At 32.1% G+C, this 21,271-nt stretch overlaps 1 protein-coding gene across 1 annotated transcript in view; it reads left to right on the top strand.

The window, feature by feature from the left end:
• Dpp10 (dipeptidyl peptidase like 10) overlaps positions 1-21,271 on the top strand; it is a 622,276-nt gene that overhangs the window by 162,828 nt on the left and 438,177 nt on the right. The window contains exon 3 of the mRNA XM_076865657.2: positions 10,201-10,296. Coding sequence (XP_076721772.2) covers positions 10,201-10,296 — 96 coding nt within the window. The remainder of the gene's footprint in view (positions 1-10,200; positions 10,297-21,271) is intronic.

The following is a 21,271-nucleotide window of genomic DNA, read 5'->3' as shown; positions in this document are numbered from 1 at the left end:
ATCCATTCATGTGTTGCTGGGCATCTAGGTTGGTTCCATAGTTTGGCTATTAAATTCTGCTACTATAAATATTGATGTAAATTTAAATCAAGAACCATACAATTTCTTAATTAGGAAAGAGTAAATCTTTGTTCATTTTCTAGGTGATAAATTGGGCAACATTAAAAAGAATTCATGATTATATAATGATCTCAAATTACATAAATTTTGACAATGTTCAATCTGCTAAGTAGTGATCCTAGTGAAAGAAACTAATAAAATAACAATGAATAAGATGACAATTGGCTTGTGTATGTCACCTACTAAAATAACTTTAAGTTCTGTTGATTGACTGGATGATATGTAAACGCCAAATATTGTATAAAATCTGGAATTTAACCTTGATGGCCATGATTTTCCCTATGCATTTTCAAGGAGTTATATAAAGAAAATTGAAGGCAGTGTTACTTTTCAAGGCACTATTTGATACCATTTAAAATGGAAATACACTAAGGACTAACTTTTCTCTGATGCTAACCATGGAAAATTAAAACAGTCCTAAAGAATAAATGAAGATTTAAGCACAGCAGAGGGAAATGGAGTTCGGGGCTAACTGGGAGTCCAGTAAAAGGAGAATCACATGAGCAGGAGGGGAAATGGCTTTTTTCTTCTTCTGGGAAATTCTGAATAACCTGATTAGATGTTGCCTTTTATTACTGTTTTAACAGGAAATTATTTCAAATAGGATTTAAATTAAAGGGAATATTTCTGAACCTCTGATATCAAGAATAAACTAGATAAAAAGTAGCACAATTATTTTCAATAAAGAGGAAGCAAGAACTGAAAGTTATAAATTAGTTTTTCTTCAGTTCAATATTGAAGAATGTACTTTTTTCTTCTAAGATTATGCAGCCAACTTATTTCAAAAGGCCATTTAAAAGCAAGATTGGATTTTTGGAAGAAAGCACAGAAATACCAATAATAGTCTATGATCTTAAATGATAGACTGAAGCAGAGAAAAGACATGGAGTGAATTATTCAATTTTAGCTCTGTTGCTGCATTCACATTGGGGAAGCTGAATGGTGTAGGCAAATGTCTATACCCTGTAACTGTTTCATAAATCATGATGCATTTTCCAGTTCTATAAATACTCGTAATTATTGGTATAACTGTACTTGTAATTTTTTGTGTTCTATTTATAATCATAATATAGGGCCTTATAACAATCATTTACCCTTTTAAATAGCAACTATTAACATACATTCAGCTTTCAGAATTTCATGCATACATATACTCTCTCATATACACACATGCACACACACATATACATGTACATATCAGAGAGTATCATATTAGGTACAAAATAACTAGAGAAATAATTTATTAACAAATACTTTTCTAAGAAAGTGATATCTATGATAGGTGAATATTAAATTTTGGCAATATTTTCTTGTTATTAGAGACTAAAGGTTGATTGTAGAATTTCTTTCTCTAAAGATTAGTAGTAAAAGCACTTTTTTGTGACCCTAAATGATTCACAACCTAATGTCGATTTCTTTCTGGGCTACCTCTTCAGCATTCTGTGTGAGCAATTGGGAATAATGAGTGGTATTTAGGATTCTGTGTTTGCTATACAAGTCTTCACAGTTGAAATGAAGATAAAATTATTAAAATGTATCAAATAGTAAGGTTTTTTTTCCCCAAGTAACTTATCCTGGGTCTGATACTAACATAAAGTAAGTTCCTGAGCAATTAGGTTGCATTGTAAGTTATAAATGTTTGCTGATGAGTTGTAATGAGCAATGCTCCTGAAGCCAGCTCTGGATTATCAAGAAGCAGTGGATGGAAGGTGAATTTGGAATTTCAGACTAGATTATTAGAGACAATTTTCTTAAAAAAAAAGCAATCAGAAATGTCTACATTTTAGTGAATGCTCGGACACCCCTCTATTTATGGGAAAAAAGGAGGATTATAGTAATGATACCATCATGGACAGGTGGAGGCAGAATGAATGGGATGCTAGTAATATCTTAAGAGATGTACACGAGGAAGTTGAATCCTCAACTGGGAGTTGAGTTCTTGGGGCTGAAAGGCAATGAGAGTCTCCTTGAAGTATTTACTGTACCCTAATAGAGTAAATCTAAAATCAGAACCAGGCAGATTCCAATTTTAGCTCTGTGACATATTAATTAAACCTGCAGTCCTGTCAACGTTGCTCAACTTGTTTCCTGTGAAACAAAGATATGAATACCCAGTAGAGTTTGGGGGGGCATTTGAAAATAGAGGATTGACACCAAGGATGAACCTCCCCAAAGAGTATGATGAGACTTGGTGGAATCTTGTCCAGCAAGGAGATGGGGAATAGAAGCCAGTTTAGGAGGCTATCAAATGAGAAGCTCAATTATATATATATAACAAATAATATATATATATATATAATATATATATATATAATATATATACACAAATTATATATATATATACACAAATAATATATATATGCATATATATATATATATATATAAAACAAATAATACACACACACACACATACATAAGCAAGATGTCTTCAGTCTATGACCAAAATGTTCAAAAGAGTCAAGCATATATTGCCTAGTGGCTAAGGAAAAGTTAAAGAAATGAACAAAAAAGTCACAAAGGAGAGAAAAACATTAAAATAAAGCATATGTTTTACTTTTTTAATAGCAAAATCAAAGAAATCTATCCTTAAATTTCATTCTTCTTTCCTTTGGATTATTGTTTAAAGGGCAGATTTAATTAAATTAATTTGAATTAGTTGATCATTTTATTTTCTATATTTTGTTAGTGTATTATAGTTACATATATAATAATGTGGTACATTTTGACACTCATAGATGCAATTTATGCATTCCTCAATGCATATTCATAAATGCATATAACATGATTATCTCTATTTAAATCCCAGTACTTCCCCTTTTATTCCTCCCAAGACCATTTTTCTATGTTTCTTGTCTTCCTTCTATTTATTTATTTTTTAATGGGTGATTATAGTTGTACATAAAAGTTGGATTCTCTGTGGTAGAGTCCTAGGTGCACAATTTATTCAATTTCATTCTGTAGGTCCTCCCCTCTACCATTCTTTTTCTCTCCCTCTCAATTCCCTCCCTCTTTTCCATTATTCTTCCTTCTATTTTCATGAGATCCCCTTTGTATTCCTTATTTCTCTCTTGCTTCTGCCTATGAGAAAAAACATTTGACCCTTGACTTTCGGAGTCTGGCTAATTTCACTTAGCATAATGTTCTCCCAGGTCCATCCATGACATAATTTCATTCCTACATATAGCTGAGTAAATCTCCATTGTGTATATAGACCATATTTTCTTTATCCATTGTCTGCTGACAGGCACACAATAACTTGGTTATTGTGGATTGTGCTGACATAATCACTGATATGCCTATCCCACTACAGTATGCTGATTTTAGTTCTTTTGGATAAATACCAGGGAATAGTATTGTTGGGTCATATGGTGGTTCCATTCCTAATTTTTTTGAGGACTTTCCATACTTCTTTCAAAAGTGATTGTAATAATTTGCAGTGACACCAGGATGAAGTACCTTTGTCCCCACATCCCAGCAACAATTGTGTCAGTTTTATACTTGATGACTGCCATTCTAACTGGAGTTAGAGAAATCTCAGGGAAGTATTGATTTGCATTTCTCTAATTGCTAAATATGTTAAACATTTTTCCTATATTTGTTGATCACTTGTGATTCTTCTTTAGAAATGAATGTTTCGATTATTTGCTTATTTATTGGTTGGGTTATTTGTGTTTATGGTGTTAAGTTGGTGAGTTCTGTATATATTCTGGATATTACTCCCCTCTCTGAGGAGTGGCTGGCAAAGATTTTTTCCTACTCTTTAGACTCACTCTCTCTTCATCTTTTATTTCCTTTTCTGTGTAGGACCTTTTTAATTGAGGTCATCCCATTTGTCGATTCTTGGTTTTGATTTAAAAATAAGTTCCAGAGGAAGTTCGAGTTCAAAGAGAAATTATTATTAAAAGTGTTAAACTCTTCTATGTCTTTGAAAATCCAAAAATATTTAATAAAAATATAAAAGTGTTAGGTCATCATTGTAATACAATATGGAAAACAGTGTAGTATATGATTTCATTCATTAATATAGTCTAAACATTTAAGTAAAATTGAGTATATTAAGCTAACAGTATAAAAATTATAATTCATCTTGATCAATTAAATTTTGTCAGACATTTTTAGAGGCTGGAAAGGATAAAACTTATTTATGAAAATTTTATGTCAGTGCATTGCAGTAGAAAACTACTTGCATATAAAGAGCCTATAAGCATGTTTGATGGCATAGTGATACTCTCTGTTCTTTGGTTCTGAGTTTGGAACCCAGGGCCGTGTGCATGCCAAGCAGATGCTCCACTATGGATCTATATCACCATCCCAGTGATGATTTCTAGTAAAATTTCTAGGTGGGATAGAAATACAATAAATCACTTTAGCAAGATAAATATTTCTTACAATAAATATAGAAAGAAATTTTATTAAATAATGAAGTATTAACAACGATATCACAACAGAAGAAAAATTTGGGAGTGTCACTGTCACTGTGATCATTCAATATTGTGTTGACATTGAAGCGAATAAAACATTTCACTAAAATCAAACAAATGTTCTTCACCAAATACAGTCAGAGCAACTGGAGTATCCACATGAAGATATCCTCATAGTAAACTCAATGCCATATACATGTATAAGAAATAACTCAAGGTGGAGCAGGGACTTATACGTAAATTATAGAACTACATTCTTTCTAGACAAAAAAATGTCAAAAAATCTTCAAACTCTAGGATTAAGTCAGATGGTGGTACATGTCTGTCATCCTAGGGACTCAGGAGGCTGAGGCAGGAGAATTGCCAGTTTGAGGCCAGCCTCAACAACATGGCAAGGTCTGAAACAACCTAGTAAGACCCTATCTCAAAATAAAAAATAAAAAGGCCTGGGATGTGGCCCAATGGTTTAGAGCCTCTGACTTCAATCTTTGGTATAAAAAAGAAAGAAAGAAAGAAAGATCTAGGATTAGGAGAAACATTAAAAGAATTGACAGGAAAAGCAGGGTTCATTAGAGGCAAACTTAGGCTGGGGATATTACGATGTGTGAGGCAACATCATGTGTGAGGCCCTGAGTTCAATGCCAGAATGACAGAAAGAAAACAAAATGAAAAATAAAATGGGAAATTGATAAACTGGACCTTAGCGATATTAGGGACTTTTTTTCTGAATGTCTTTTTCAAGATGATGAAAGAGGAAAAAAAATTTGAAATTTGTGTATTTGATGAATATCTGCATCTGAAATAAACAAAGAACTCTCCAAAACCAGCAGTTAAACAAGCATACCTATGAAACAATTTCATTAGAAAATGGACAAATAACATAATCAGGCACCTCACCGAAGAGCATATGCAGGTCAAAATTAAACACATTAAAAGATATTCAACATCATTAAGTATTACAGAAATGTAAACTAAAATCATAAGGGGATATTATTATTTAGCTACACCCATATCAGAATAGCTAAAAATTTAAAAATTACACTTAAATTCTGACAGTTGCAGCTGGATCATTTACTATTGCTGGTAAGAATATAAAATGTTATAACAATTCTAGAAAAGCATTTATAATTTTTTAAATATAGTTACATAGGTGTTTACCGATTGATCTAGCAATTGTGTGCTTGGGCATTTATCACAGCACAAAAGAAAAAAAATATGTTTATACAGGATCTTGTAAAAATATGCGTAGAAGTTTTATCCATAATTATTCAGAACTAGAAAGAACAACAACTGCTGTTAAGTGAGTGAATTCTTAAATAAACTGTACTATATTTATACCCAGGAATATTACTCAGAAATGAAAAAGGATTAGATTATTGATACACTCAACAACTTGAATGGCTCTCAAGAGAATTTTGTTCAGTGAAAAAGGTTGATCTCCAAAAGTTATGTCCTATGCAATTCTAATTATTCAAGATTGTTGAAATGACCAAATTGTAGAGATTTGAAAAGACCATTGGTTGGCAAGTATTGAATAATACTGTAGCATAGGAGATGATGGAACTTATTCTAGTCACCATTTTTGTTGCTGTTACCAAAAGGCTTGACGAGAACAATTTTGGAGGAGGAAAGGTTTAGTTTGTGCTCAGGTTTACAGAGGGCTCTTTCTATAGAGAGTTGATTCTGCTTGTCTGGGTAAGATGAGGCAGAGCACCATAGTGGAAGGATGTAAAGAAGAAAAGAAATTCCAATCCTGAAAATAAAAAAAGCAGAGAAAGATATTCTCCCATGGGACAAATTACATAGCCCATAGGCACAGCCCCAGTGGCTACCTTCTCCAGCTACATCCTACTTGCCTGTAGTTACCATCCACTTACTCATCCATTCAAGTAGATTAATCCATTGATTATATCAAGGCTCTCTGACCCAATCATTTTACCTGTAAACTTTTTTGTAAACTTTTTTTGCGTTGACTTACACATGAGCTTTTGGGGGACACCTCATATCTAAACCATAACAGAACTGTACTTTATCTTGACTGGTATTGGTCATATGATCAGTTGCAAAGAATTAAACACAGTTGCACACAAACACATGAATACATGTAAAACTGATGAGATTAATAAGGTAGATGTCAGTCTCTATATTTGTCACTAAGGAAACTGAAAAGTAACCAGAATCTCATTGTAATTTTTTTTTAACAATTGTATGTGAATCTACAATTTCCTGAAAATAGAAATACAAAATATTGCTTAAATGTTTGAAAAGAATGAAAAGAAAAACTATTCTAAGATAATATAATTGAATGCAATTATAGTATAGCATAGAAAAAAATAAGAAATTTAAAAATTAAAAATTTTAAGAAAATATGCTGTGGTGTATAATATAGCCACCAAATGAGAAATGTTCTATTCACAACAGTTACAAATTATTAGGACTAAATCCAATATGAAAGGTTAAGAAAATAAATGAGAAATCAAAGGTAAAATGTTGTCTATGTACATAAAATGTAAGTTTAAACTGTGATATATTTCTTTTTCCTATTTTCTGTGTATTTAAAGTATTCTTTTAATAAGATTCCCATCTGGGTGAGTTGTGGTCTGCATTTGAAGTTCACATATGAGAAGAAATATTTCAGAGTAGCCAAAAAGTAATTTAAAATTGTCAATAAGATTATTTGGTGTGGGGCACTCACCTTAGAGGTTGGAGATATATATTCATCTATCTATCTATCCATATCCTCCTGAGAGATATGATAAACAATGTATGTAGAGTTCAGTAGAAAGAGGTGAAATAACATTGCAAAAGAACAGATGCTTGGAAGTAAAATTTTCATTATAGTAAGTAAGGATCATTTATTTAATCAGTTACATTGCATATTCTCTCTACTGAACCTATATAAGTTTATTGAATCAAGGGAAAAAATTCTATATCAAATAGTCATGGTGACGTGTAATTCCTTTAAGAATTGAGAAGAATTAGGTTAGACAAAATGATAGTGCAGTTCTATAATTTTGGAATACTTCAAATTGTGAAACTTACTTACATCCAATCTGATCTTAAGAGATCTCATAAATTTATGTTAGAAACAGATTTATATTTGAAATTCCAACAAAACCAGTTCACATGATTAAACCTCCAAACTCTTATTATGTAAAATGAATTCTAGATCAAGTGTTCTTTGGACTGTCAAACACTTATGCTTTTACTAAAGTGTCCCCCTTCTCTTTCTCATAAATCTTTGACACCTGTCAAACCAAGTTCTTTTATTTTTTATGTTTAGTAGACTGTAAATTTAGTAAAGAAAATTTCTATATACCACCACCCATAGTCCCACACATGCACAGATTTTTCCTTATCAATAACCTCTCTGAGGTGGTATGTTGGCTGTGTTGATGAACCTACATTGAAACTTAAAAATTTGCTTTAGGGTTCACTTATGATGCACATTCTATAGATTTGGCCAATGATGTGTATCCACCATTCTAGTGTCATGTAGAATACTTTCACTGTTCTACATACAGTTCCTGTTCTGTGCGCATTCAGCTCTCTCTTCCCTAAAGTCTCTGGAAACTGCTTATATTTTTACTGTCTCTACGGTTTTACTTTTTTGCAGACTGATGTATAGTTGGAATTATGTAGTATGTAACTTTTACAAGTTGGCTTCTTATGTTTAATAATATGCATTTAAGTTTCTTCCATGGCTTGCTTAACTCATCATTTTTAGCCCTGAATAATAATTTCATCATTTGGCTATACCACAGTTTATTTATCAATTCACTCACCAAAGGACATCACTGGTTGCTTCCAAATTTAACAATTACAAATAAAGTTGCTATAAACATCAGTGTGCAAGGTTTCAACTCCTTCGGGGTAAATTCCAAGAAGTATAATTACTGGATCATATTCTAAGAGTATGTTAAGTTTTGTAAGAAACTTACAAATTATCTTCCAAAGTGACCATACAATTTTGTATTCTTGTCACCAATGATTGAGATTTGTTCACTTTATTTTTTTGTTAGGTCTTTTTTGATTCCTTTTGCATGATATTTCTTTTCCTCTCTCTGAACCCATTTAGCACTCTGCATCCTAATTTGACACCTATAAAATTCCTTGCTCTGTGAATATAAACTCCTCTGGCAAGGTCATTGATAAGTCTCCTGTTGTGATACTTGTGATACTTCATTTGTTAGCTTGAAATTATTTGAATGAATTAAGAAAGTTTAAATTTTTCATCATATTATCAAGCATATGATATGTATGTCATTGGATAACATTTTTTTTTGTTTTGCAAATCTGTGTCTCATGCTAAGGATGAAATCAATTTGTGTGCGTATATGTGTGTGTGTGTATATATATATATATATATATATATATATATATATATATATATATAATAAACATTATATATTTCATGAGAAAGTGAGATTCAGTTATTTCTTGTCAGCTATTTTGTTGGATATATACATGCTTGATTCATATGAAAGAAATTGCATTTGAAATTATTGACTCTTTGCCCCAGATTTTCAGCTGAATAAAACAAAGCTGTTGTTGCAATAAGTGCTGAACTTTTTAAAAATAAAATCTAATGAGGTTAGTATATACTTTGACATTTTATTTTCAATCAGTGAAGGTCAGAGCTGAAAGGTCACAAAGAAGAATTTGAACAGAAAATAAACAATGCTATTATTTTCCAAAGAAATAAAATATTGCTGTCGATAGTCTTTTGTGTCTAAAAGGATGTTCAAATGTTTAATTTTGGTTCTCTAGATGTATTATCCTTTCATTTTCTATCTTTTCAAATGTAGAAAGAAAATACACCTAGCTTGTCTGTTAGGAACTGATATAAAATATATAGTTTTTGTTTATATTCTAACATGTTACTATTTAAACTTTACATTTAATTCCTAAATCTACTTAGTACTTGTTGAGTGATAATTGTTTTGTTGAATTTGATATTTATTTATTTGCCAAACTTCCTTTTGATTTGGACAATTTTCTTTACTGTGTATGTGCAGGTTCCTCAACTTTTCTTTCTTTGGTTTTTACAGTAAAACTGAAAATTTACCTTTAAAAAGAACATGGAAAAGTGGGTTTGGAAAGTGAGGGCCAGGGTTATGGTAAAATAGTGAAAAGTGTGTGTGTGTGTGTGTGTGTGTGTGTGTGTGTGTGTTTCGGGATCAGGGATTGAACCCAGGGACATTTAAACACTGAGCCACATTCCAACATTTTTTTTTTTTTTTATTTTTTATTCTGAGTCAGGTCTTAGGACCTCACTAAGTTGCTAAGGCTGGCTTTGAACTTGTGATCCTCTTCAGCCTCCTGAGCCACTGGGATTACAGGCATGTCCCACCACACCCAGCTATAAAAAAGTGTGTTTTTAACAGGATAAACAGAAATTATTAACTGTTTCCATTTACACCTAAGTATATAACATGGGATTCATATATTTGTGCCAGATCAAGACAATTTAATTTTAAAAATAATTTATTAAAATGTTCATGAGACAAAGTTCAAAAGCTATAAACCATGTCAAAATGGCCACTTTATGTTGATATCTAGGTAACAATTTTTGAAGAAATAATATTCCATATTTTATAACTTTTATTTTAAAAACCAACATGAGATAGGATCTAATCTAGCATGTGTTTTACTTTAGATGAACTCACCAATTCATCAGAAACCAGGCTGTCTTTAGAAGACCTGTTCAGGAAAGACTTTGTGCTTCACAATCCTGAGGCTCGATGGATCAATGGTATGTAGAGACTTCTTATATATTATATTGCTTTTAATCCTTTATAATTTAAATTAGAAGTGATATTTGTAGGTAATGTTTTAGTAGATGCTATTCTTTGAACTATAATTATATGTATCATTTAACAAGAAATCAGAATGTTGCCTCATATGAGATACAGTCAATTCCTAAAATAATGCATCAATACAACTATCTTCCAGACATTGTTAATTATGCAGTAGCTGCTGGGTTTTTTTTCCCCCTAGTCTGGCACAGAAACCATTTCAACTTTCCTTAAATTAATTTCTTAGATGAAAATTGAAATGGGAAACCACTGATTAGCTCCCTGGATTCTGGTTTTGTCATTTTGGTAGGTAATACAAGGAGCTATTGTTGAACTAATAATGAGAAATGTGTTGGTGAAAAGGAAGTCACAGGTTTTCATTTTTGTAAATATTCTAATTTCACTGATATTACTAATCATCAGGGTTGGATAGTTGTTAATCTCTGCCCTTCACTTTATTTATAGGTAATATACTTGCTTGTATCTAAAGCATAGATGTAATTATTTTTATAATACATAAAAAGCTTTGCCTTTTAATCTAATACATATTATCTCATTTATAGTCCATTTCTTCTTCTCCAATATTCTAATTAAGTGAATTTATGCCTGCAAATTAGACATTAATTTATGGAAGCTATAAAAAGAATGCAATTTAATTCATAAGGGCAAGGACCAAATCATACTTGTTTACCTGGCACTGGTATAGATCGGGGAGATCCACAGGCATTAAAGATTTATTTTTTAAAATAAAACAAATGATTATTTTAAATTGAAACCCACTATCATTTTTCCCAAAATTCAAATTTCTTTTGAAGTTTGTTACAATGTAACTATGTATCATGGTGGCAGTATTACAGATGTAGAACGTAATACAGCATTTTTCTTAATAATAATATTATTACCAAATATGGCCCTCCCACTGAAATTTCAGAAGTCATCTCACAATGTGTGGTTGTAATTATGTGAATCATCAATTCACTTACTAGTTAATATTTTCTCTTAATGGTGATGATGAAAAAGGAAGGTGTCAGAATTTTCAAGAATACTGGTAGTTGTAGGCTGGTGTTGGGTTGCTCTGCATGATGAATATCAGTGCTGTTTTTTTTTCTCTGGTCTATTTCTTTAAAAAAAAAAGAATACTGGTAGTGTTTTGTTATGTTTGAAATGCTGAATAATTTCCTATTTGATTGAAAATGACTTTGGACAAATTACAGAAATCTGTGCAGTCTTTGGCTCAGGAAAGTAACAAAGGAATCTTGCCCCCCATCTCCTTCTCAGTTTAGCTTGGACTACATAAAGATGCAGTTACTCCTGTGTGTCACTGACACTTTTATATTGAAGTTCCTAAGGAATGAACAGATATTCAAGCAGTGAAGTACATGCTAAATTAAACCACATTTTAATATCTAGGACACAGATTCTACTTTTATACTTCATAAGATATCAGAATGATGTATTTGGACTTAATCATTTTAATCGTTTTTTTAGTAATTTCTTTACCAAGCATTGGTAACCTTAATTTTGAGAAGGCAGACTGGAGCAGAGCTGCAGTGTTACTGGAACATTTTAAGTAATACATAAGATATATAATATTGATAAAAAATTGATATAAAACAACCTTTAAACAGAATCTGTATTAAACAGAATGTTGGCTCTGAGAGCAAGGCAGTCTTTATAAATACCACCAAAGGAATTAGTTTAGTGTCTGTAGATTGTGTGCACTGGGTAGCTTTTGTCATAGTGGAATGGATTTGTGTAGTTACCTAACTCACCCTCCTTTCTGGTGTCCCTAGATAGTTATCCTGTTTACATATCCCATATAGCTGGAAAATACAGTGGCAACCATATGAACAGTATGCATAACATTGGCCTCCTTATCAGAGATCATATCTAAATGGAAAGCAATGAGCCCCTCCTCTTTATTCTAAGGAGATGTCTCACCAGGTTTTCTTAATGCATATGTCACTTGGAGGCTTTCAAGCTAAGCTGATTTAGAAGCTTCACTTAATTCTTGGAGGTCATCATAGGAACACTTAATGCATTGCTGGTCAAGGGTAAGCAGGGAGTCTGGACAGCCCTGAGATGTGTAGGTTGTGGAGAAGCGTCGTCATTCATTATGCAGGTTCTCCAACAATATATCTGAGAATGTCATTGCAGCCTTGGATGGATGCTTGTGTTCATGGTTAACTTAACAACTGCCTTGTCCCAGATCTGTTCATATCCTTGAAATCTCCATTTTTATAGCATCTTCTTCCTAGTCATGTCACCTTGAAACCTAGAAATCCATCTTCTTTAAAATTATTCATTTCTCCACATATATGTGATGAAAAATTGATCATCAAAGAAGGTTCTAATGTTGAGTGCTTCTATGTTAAGCTCTGTGATAGATGCTTTAAATATATATTTCATACCATAGCTTATAACACTGAAATTAACCCCAGAAAACTGATTCTTAATCAAGAAACTTATCCAGACCCATTCAATAAGAGGCAGAACCTGCTTTAATCATTATGTGTAAGTATGAAACTTACCCTCTCGTTGTCTCTCTCTTCTGATATGCCTTTGTCAAATTTAGCATATTAATTTATCCCTGTCATGATGAATATTACAGTGATAATTTTTCTCCTCAGGTACATCCACACAGACATAAGTTAGGCAGTCACTAAAGATAAATGTTATAAGCATATTTATTGACATGTTCATGATATAACAAAGTAAAAATTGTGACTTCAACAGGCTGTGGTTATAGCTCAGCGGTAGAGCGCTTGCCTCACATATGTGGGTTCGATCCTCAGCACCACATAAAAATAAATAAGATAAACAAAGATATTGTGTCCATCTTTAAAAAGAAATAGTGACTTCAAACCTGTTAACTGTACCTGATATTACATTTCATTGTACAACAGTGACTGTCTTGATTATTTTTTTCTTATGTCTTATTCCTCTTTTCTTGATTTTCTTCAATAAATGTGTATGCTTCTATAATTTTTGTATAATTACTAACGAAGAAAAATTACTCTCTCCCCCTTTCTGTCTCATGGGTCTCTAATTCCTACAGTAATCTCCTGTCAAATACAACTTTGTAAGGCCCAGCTAATAACTGTTAAAATGCTCCTCAAAGACCATCAGGAAGGACTATTTTACCAATTAAACAGAAGAAAGGGGTGTCAAGAATTCCTTTGTTTGAAATTGTGTACACAGACAGTTAACAGGATTACTGTTATACAATAACTTCTGTTATCCCTAGGTCAGAATTAAACAAAAATTTAGAGAAATTTTCGGATTTTGTTCAAAAACTGACATATTGACATTTAAAGTTTTTAATATAATACATGAGCTTTCTTTTTTCCTCTTAATTAATGCAGGTCAGATTGGTAGCACTTATAGGGGATATGATATATCAGAATTCTTTCCTTTTTTTGTTTTCATGATACTCATGACAAAGAACAAATCTGACTCCAAAGTTAGGATGGTGATATTGGAAGGAGAAGCTATAAAGCAACTTTAGTAATTTCAGGATATTCATTTTGAGCTTTTATACCAAATGAATTGAGTGATATTGACGTTTTAAATTTTGTCTTCAACTCTTTGTAATTAGCCACTTCCAAAATGAATCCCATGTAGTATAAACAATTTAAATGGGTTTTTATCTAAAATGGACTCTGGATTTTACATGAATCAGAATTGCAGTGGAAAAACATACCACCATGTAATAAAGTTTCTATGGATGGCTAGTCTGTCGCTTGCTTACTCCATAAGTGTGACACTTAATGAAATTGGTCTACTTGCACATTTTTGTATTGTGCAGCAATGTCAAATTGCTATGAAGCTTTGTACAGGCTTCCTCTTGATTAAACTTATCCTTTCCTGAACCAGCGGTCAGCACTTTACCAACTGGCTTTCATCTGCCAGTGTGGCCCATCAGAGCTCTTGCTCTAAGAGACAGTAGGAAATGAGGAACTGGACTTGGGACACATTCACCTTGAGTTGCTAGTGCTCCATGAGTAGTTGAATTTCTTAAGGAGAAAACCTATTATATTTTGTTCATGTGTTCAGATGGGCCCACTTGATCTACAATCAAATGGTTCATTTTGGGGCCTTTTTCTCATAGTGTACATTCTCTTTGCTCTATACAGTTTGAGTTGTAAATGTGATATGAGTTGTTGCACACACATTTTATTTTAAATTGGAATCTGGAATGGGTGATAATGTTTGAGGCTCTGGGTTTTATCTTGATATTATCAGGTTCATGTTGGAGCCAATTAGAGAAATTTGCCACATGATATTCCAACAGAGATATTTAAACCTGTTATTTTTTAAATGATGTGTGACACTGTAATACACTGAAATAGAAAAGACATTAAATCAAGCTAGTCCAGGGTCTTGCAGCTACTTATTGAAGCTTTTTAAGGCTTGGTTTCTTCATTCAAAGTGTGGATAATAGCACTCTGGCTGGAAGCATAATGAAAAGAAAATGAGCAAAAACCTGTAACAAACAAAGATGAAAAGGAAAAAAAAAAGAAAGAAAATATATAAATAAAAGACCTTGTAGATCTTTAAATGTAAGAGACCCATATAGCTGCTTTTGGACATGTTTAGACATCTGATGTTTCTTTATAATTGTCCCTAGCAGTCTTATTCTCATAAATAATATCCAGGATATTAAAGAGGAAGTGAAAATCTGCTGTCTTAGTGAGATTTCCATCTCTGTGATAAAAATATTCGAGAAAAAGAAGTCAAAGGAAGAAGGATATATTTTGGCTAATGATTTCAGAGGTTTCAATCCATGGTTGGCTGTCCCTGTTGCTTAGTGCTTGAGGCAAGGCAAAACATCCTGGCAGAAGGTCATGGTGGTGGGAATATGCTTGGTTTCTAGCAAGCAGAAAGCAGATACATATATGTGTGTGTATGTGTACATGAACATCCTATTTTATATAGAATATTATAGAACATATAACATTTATTTATTTGTTTGTTTGTTTGTTTATTTATTTTGGAGACAATACCCTTCCAAGGCATGCCTCCAGTGAATGACTTCCACCTAGGTTCTGCTGTTAGTAGGTTCCATCACTTTCCAACAGTTCAATTACGAATCCATCTATGGACCATCCATTGATGAGATCAGAGCTCTTTTGATCCAATCATATCCCCAAATCCCTATCACTGTGCATTGTTACCCTGGAGACTACGTCTTCAACACATTGACTGTTGGGGGACAATCCAGATCCAAACTGTAACAGTCACTGCTGTGAGTTTGACAAAAATCCATACATATTATTGTAGATAATATCAGTAACATTTGCAACAAACAACAACAACAAACAAAAAAACTCATAATCGGGGGAATCCAACAGTTTAGTCTATTCCCTTATTTGTTTGGCATTATTTTACAATGCTAGAATTTTGTACATCTACTTAATTCGACTGAATTGTAGAAGTTATTGAACATCGTTCTTCTCTTTTCAACATATACTTAGTTCTGGGTTAGATTATCTCATTTTTAATCACATTTGTACATTCTTTTTAAAAATTTTTATTTTTATAATTATCAACCAAGTTGACATTTAAGTAAATTGGATTTAAACTTCTGAGTTTCTTGATGATAACATTTTAATTGCAATATTATTTATAAAGACAATATTTGATATTAAATATTTAAACTTACATAAGTGGTTAAATAATTTTACATCTATTTAAAGGAATACTCGATATTAAGTGTAAATGTTTCAAATAAAAACTAATGTCACTTGGTTAGAATGAAATGTCATCTTAAAATTGTATAATACAAAATTATATGTATTCAAAATTTCATAACATACTTGTACATACCTGTATGTGCAAAGTAAATACCAGAAATAAATATGCCAAAATATTATTTAAATAATTAAATAATTTTCTGAATGACTTAAAGTTGTCGTTTTTATTTTTTAATTTTTTGTCCACATTTTCTAAATTTTCCTCAAGTATGCTATCACCTTCCACCAGAGAAGCAGTGCAGAGAGATATGGAGGTTGGTTCCGATCCTGAGAAGATGAAAATGTTCTCAGCCCATCATTGAGCTGGCAGGCTTGAGAGATGTGGACCTTAATAACAGCACTTTCATTCCCTGGTTTTCCAATTGGTTGACTTAGTATTCCTTGTAGTTCATTACCATCATCTTTCTTCAAGTAATATAAATACATAAGAGGGCGATAGAAATTATGACATCCCTGGTTCCTGATTCATAGCTCAGAGAATTGAAAATTAGTTTAGAAATATAATGAATTGTTCTCAAGGCTGACCTTTCTTCTTAAAGTAATGTACACTGAAGTATCTCACCAACCAGAGAAGATAATTTCCTGATGAAAACTAAAGAAGCACTTATAAAAGCATACACTTAAACATATTCACATCTCTCCAAAGAACCAAAATATGTTTTTTATATATTAATTTTAAAATTGTGCTTTTACTGAAATTTAAATTAAATTTCATTTATATCAAATTGTTTGAACTGAAGAATAAAATACAAATTTATATTACAAGAAATTAATTCTATGGAAATCTTCTATACTAACTGGAGATAATCAAACTTTTTTTTGAAGTTCAAATCTAAATATTTTTCTTGAAGGTAATATTTTTAAGATTCCAGTTGGTCTTAAAAATAACAATATTTATACTAAATTCTAAGAGAGTAAGGAAAGATCTTACCAAAAATCTAGTGTTAACATTTCAGAAAAAAAAAAAAATCTGTTTTGGGGGCTGGGGATGTGGCTCAAGCAGTAGTGCGCTCGCCTGGCATGAGTGCGGCCGGGTTCGATCCTCAGCACCACATACAAACAAAGATGTTGTGTCCGCCGAAAACTAAAAAAAATTAATAAATATTTAAAAAATTCTCTCTCTCTCTCTCTCTCTCTCTCTCTCTCTCTTAAAAAAATATCTGTTTTGGGCTAGGGATCTAGCTCAGTTGGTAGAGTGTTTGCCTTGCATGTACAAAGCTCTGGGTTCAATCCCTAGCACCACAAAAATAAAATAAAATAAAATAATCTGTCTATGGTTTTGAAATGTAACGATTAAAGCTTTTAAAGCTAAAAATAAGATTTAAATGTCATGTTACCACATGCTTGTTAAAATAGAAAACTTTTATTGATATTTAAAAGAAATAAAAACAGTTGAGTAAATGGGATGTAACCCCTATGGCCATTCTCAGGGATCACAAACAAGTATTTATTAGGTTCCACCTCTATGCCCTGCACAAAGTTTTGTATATTCTGGGTAGAATTTGTTAATATTAGGAAGATTTGAATTAAAAAAAAAAGATATTCATAGTTCTATGGTATTCTGCTCAATGGTGTTGGGTCTTAGCTCTGTTAGCCTAGTGAGTTTGTCAACATAAATATAGATTAATGGATACATTGACACATCTATCTTTCCATCTATTCATTCAACATGTACTTATTAAGCATAGCAAAACACATTCTGTATAAAAATATATAAGATTGAAAAAACACAGTCATTTTGATCAAGGAGATTTATAATATAAAGATTCCCTATTTTGTACCCTATTGTTTCTGATGTCTTGGACTTAATTAAGTGAAATTAGTAACCTGTGAACTGTGAACAAGGAAGGAAGTTGACATAACTGGAGATGTACAAGAAATATTCAATCCAAACTATGATGGTGTTTGATTCTTTTTCTTCCTCAGAATCCAAAACACACCTGTATATCCCACATCTCGTGCTCCACTGTGACGCAGGACACCATAGCACATTTTAATTTTTGAGGTCCCCTTTATTCTCTCTTCCTCTCCTTTCCTTTGCTACAGTCTTCAGTTACATAGGTTAATACACAGGAGTAATATATGAATGTACACTGATATATTCAAAGCATGTAATGATGGCACCTAGAAGTTGTTGAAACTGGATGGAAATAATAGGCCCTAAACAATTAGGCAATAATTAAATGATAAATTTTTATAAACAGATCCTGGAATGAGAGATATCAATTTGAGTTAAGAACAGTTCAATAGTCTTTATGGAAAAGATAAATTTTAGTCTCGGTGAGGAGAGAAAATGACACCAGAGGATGAAGGAGACACTGATGGGAAAAGAATAAGGTTATGTATGACAGTCACAGGAATTGTCACAGTGTGTAAGGTTGGAGGAAAGAAAATTATGTGTGAGTGTGGGTGTGTGTGTGGGGGGTGTATAAAAGTAATGGTGAATATAGTTAATGGTTCAGATTGGCATAAAATTATCTTACCAAAATTGTTACCTTGCATGCCTTTTACAGGTTTACCCTTTCATTTGACTATAATTTGAACTTTAAAGAATTTGAAGTTGCCCAATTGCCTATTAACTATTTTATTATAAAATGAAGGTGGGAGGTACCAGTAACAGGAATTTTACTAATAATTTCAAAGTGTATCAAATTTACACTTATGTTTCTACTTTCCTAGGACATTTCTGTTTGTTTTATTTATTTCATTTATTTTTTGTTTTTCTTTTTTAGGAAACATTGTTTGGGAGGGTCAACATTACTTTTGCTTTATAAATGAGTAAGCTGAGACCCAGAGAGGTATTCTCCACTTCTTCCAGATTCAAACTCAATAATGAGCTCTGGAGAGAAGCAAGGTCTTCCTTGTTTGATTTTAAGTAGGACACACGGGAGTAGAGAAAAATGTCTAAAGTGAATTTATTATATTATCATGAAGCTAACATTGAATATTCCTTATAGCTCAATTTTAAAAATACCTATAAAGTTAAGGAAAAAATATTAAAGGAAAAGAGAGATAAGGAAAGATATTCCTTATAATCATATTCAATGCTTCAATTCAACTGAAATATTTAGATGAGTTTGAGAAAACCTAATCAGTTTTGTATTGACTGATTTGTTTTCAAAAAGTAAGGAGTCTTTGTAGCCTTACAAAAACTTATATTCAGTGGCTAGGGATGCAGCTCAGCTGTCAAATACTTGCCTAACATGTGCAAGACCCTGAATTCTATCACCAACATCACAAAACCAAACCAAAACAATCACAGGGCAGATTTCATATTAATATTTTAATTCAGCTCACTTTGTTTGAGTCACGTTTTTATGCCCGTCTGTGCATTTCTTTCTGTAGGTCTAACTTCATCATATTGATCACGTAATCAATTTGAATGGCCATTAAAACCTTTCCATAAAATAAAGGCAAATATTTCAGCCTATTAGTTAATATTGGATAAATAAGTGTGAAGCAGAAGGTACCTTCCAAAAAAGTCACTAGCAGGAAAAATTATTGGAAAGAATGTTATTTATCATTAAAAGGCCAACATTATTTATGGTAAGTTATCTCAAGACAGGCATTTGTCAACAGAAACATTCACAATGGTTTGTTTCATAGTGGCACACACAATATTTGAGCTAGCAGAGCTGATCTACTCCTTTTCTGTGTAATTTACCACTTCTTTTTATTCTTGCTGAAAATAAAACACCATTATTTATAAAGTACTCTAGAAATGTAATGATAATGAAATGGCAATATCTACCTTCATCAATTTGTTATTGATGCTATAATAGTAAAATCTTTGAGGTCTTATAGTAGTAGTGATACTCCATGCTAATATTTTTAACTTGTAATAGCTGGTGTTTGTAGTTCTCTAACTTAGGTAGGTATATGATCATTTTATAAATGAAGAATTAATATTTAAAGCAAATAGATGACTTGTTTGAATTTAAGTTTCATATCTTTTGTGAACTTCAAGTCATAAGGAGCTTGGCAACTATGATCAAATGATCAAATGCAGGTTTAAGGAAAAATGTATTAAAAGAAAGATAAATAACTTGAAGAATAATTTTGAGATATTGCATCAAACACATGTTATATAATTTAGGAAAATGGAAAATTTCTCTAAACAATTTATTCAAGAACTATGAATTAAAATGCATAGAGAACAGAGAATTTAAATACTCAGTGTAGTTTAGAAAATAGAGTATTATGCTGGGTTTAGGAGACCAGGCTCAATAGTTGAATGTTTACTTTAGAAAAACCTCATTACCCCACTGGTGACTTCAGTCTTTCATCTGTGTGATTACAGGGTTTGTCTGAATGACATGCAAAGTCTTTTTAAATTTTGTTATTTTGCAATTATTCAAATCTGGATATTGCAGCCCCAAAGACCCTAGAGAATATAGCAGTATGTGTGGAGTTGGCTAATTTCCAAACTTCACACCACCTGATTCAAGTGGAACTTTCCTAGCTATCAGCAAGTACTGTTAGTACTTTAGACTTCTTTAATATCACTTGCAGAACTTGATCCCACTCTTTTTGAATTCCTATGTGAGTTGCTAAATAACAAGAATTAATATATAGTCAAAGTTATGATATTGCATGAAATGCCTACATTGTTTCCTATCGTTACTTATAGTGCAATGCACTTAGCACCTTAAACATATATTTCTGAGTTAAAATATTTGTCAAACTTTATTTTGAAAAAGAATTAAGAGTTTTAGGAAGTATGGAAAGTGAGAGTATGATATTCTGGTAATGTTTTTCTTTTTCACATGTTTTTTGGACAAAACTCTGTTTAGGATTTGTGATGGTTTAGAATGAAATAAAAATATCATTTAGACATTACTGTTAACATGGAGGTAAAAATACAAGCACCACATAATTAAAAGTGCTAGGCCCTGGGATCAATCCCCAGCACAACAACAACAACAACAACAACAACAACAACAAAGGAAATGTCTAAAAATTCTATTACTCAGAGGTACTAACTATATTTAAAGTGCTCACAAGTCACATGTGGCTAGTTATTACCTTACTGAACCTGCTAAATGACATGACCACTATAGCAGAACATTCCTATCATTGCAGAAAGTTCTATTGGAGCTGTTTTGTGACATGTCATTTTTTTGCTTTTTTTTTTTTTGATATAGCAGATCAAACCCAATGGTACATTACCACTGTT

Source organism: Callospermophilus lateralis, chromosome 9 (genome assembly GCF_048772815.1).
Source record: "Callospermophilus lateralis isolate mCalLat2 chromosome 9, mCalLat2.hap1, whole genome shotgun sequence".
Classification (NCBI taxonomy): domain Eukaryota; kingdom Metazoa; phylum Chordata; class Mammalia; order Rodentia; family Sciuridae; genus Callospermophilus; species Callospermophilus lateralis.
The sequence above is the reverse complement of the archived record's forward strand: the minus strand, read 5'-3'. Positions and strand labels throughout refer to the sequence as shown.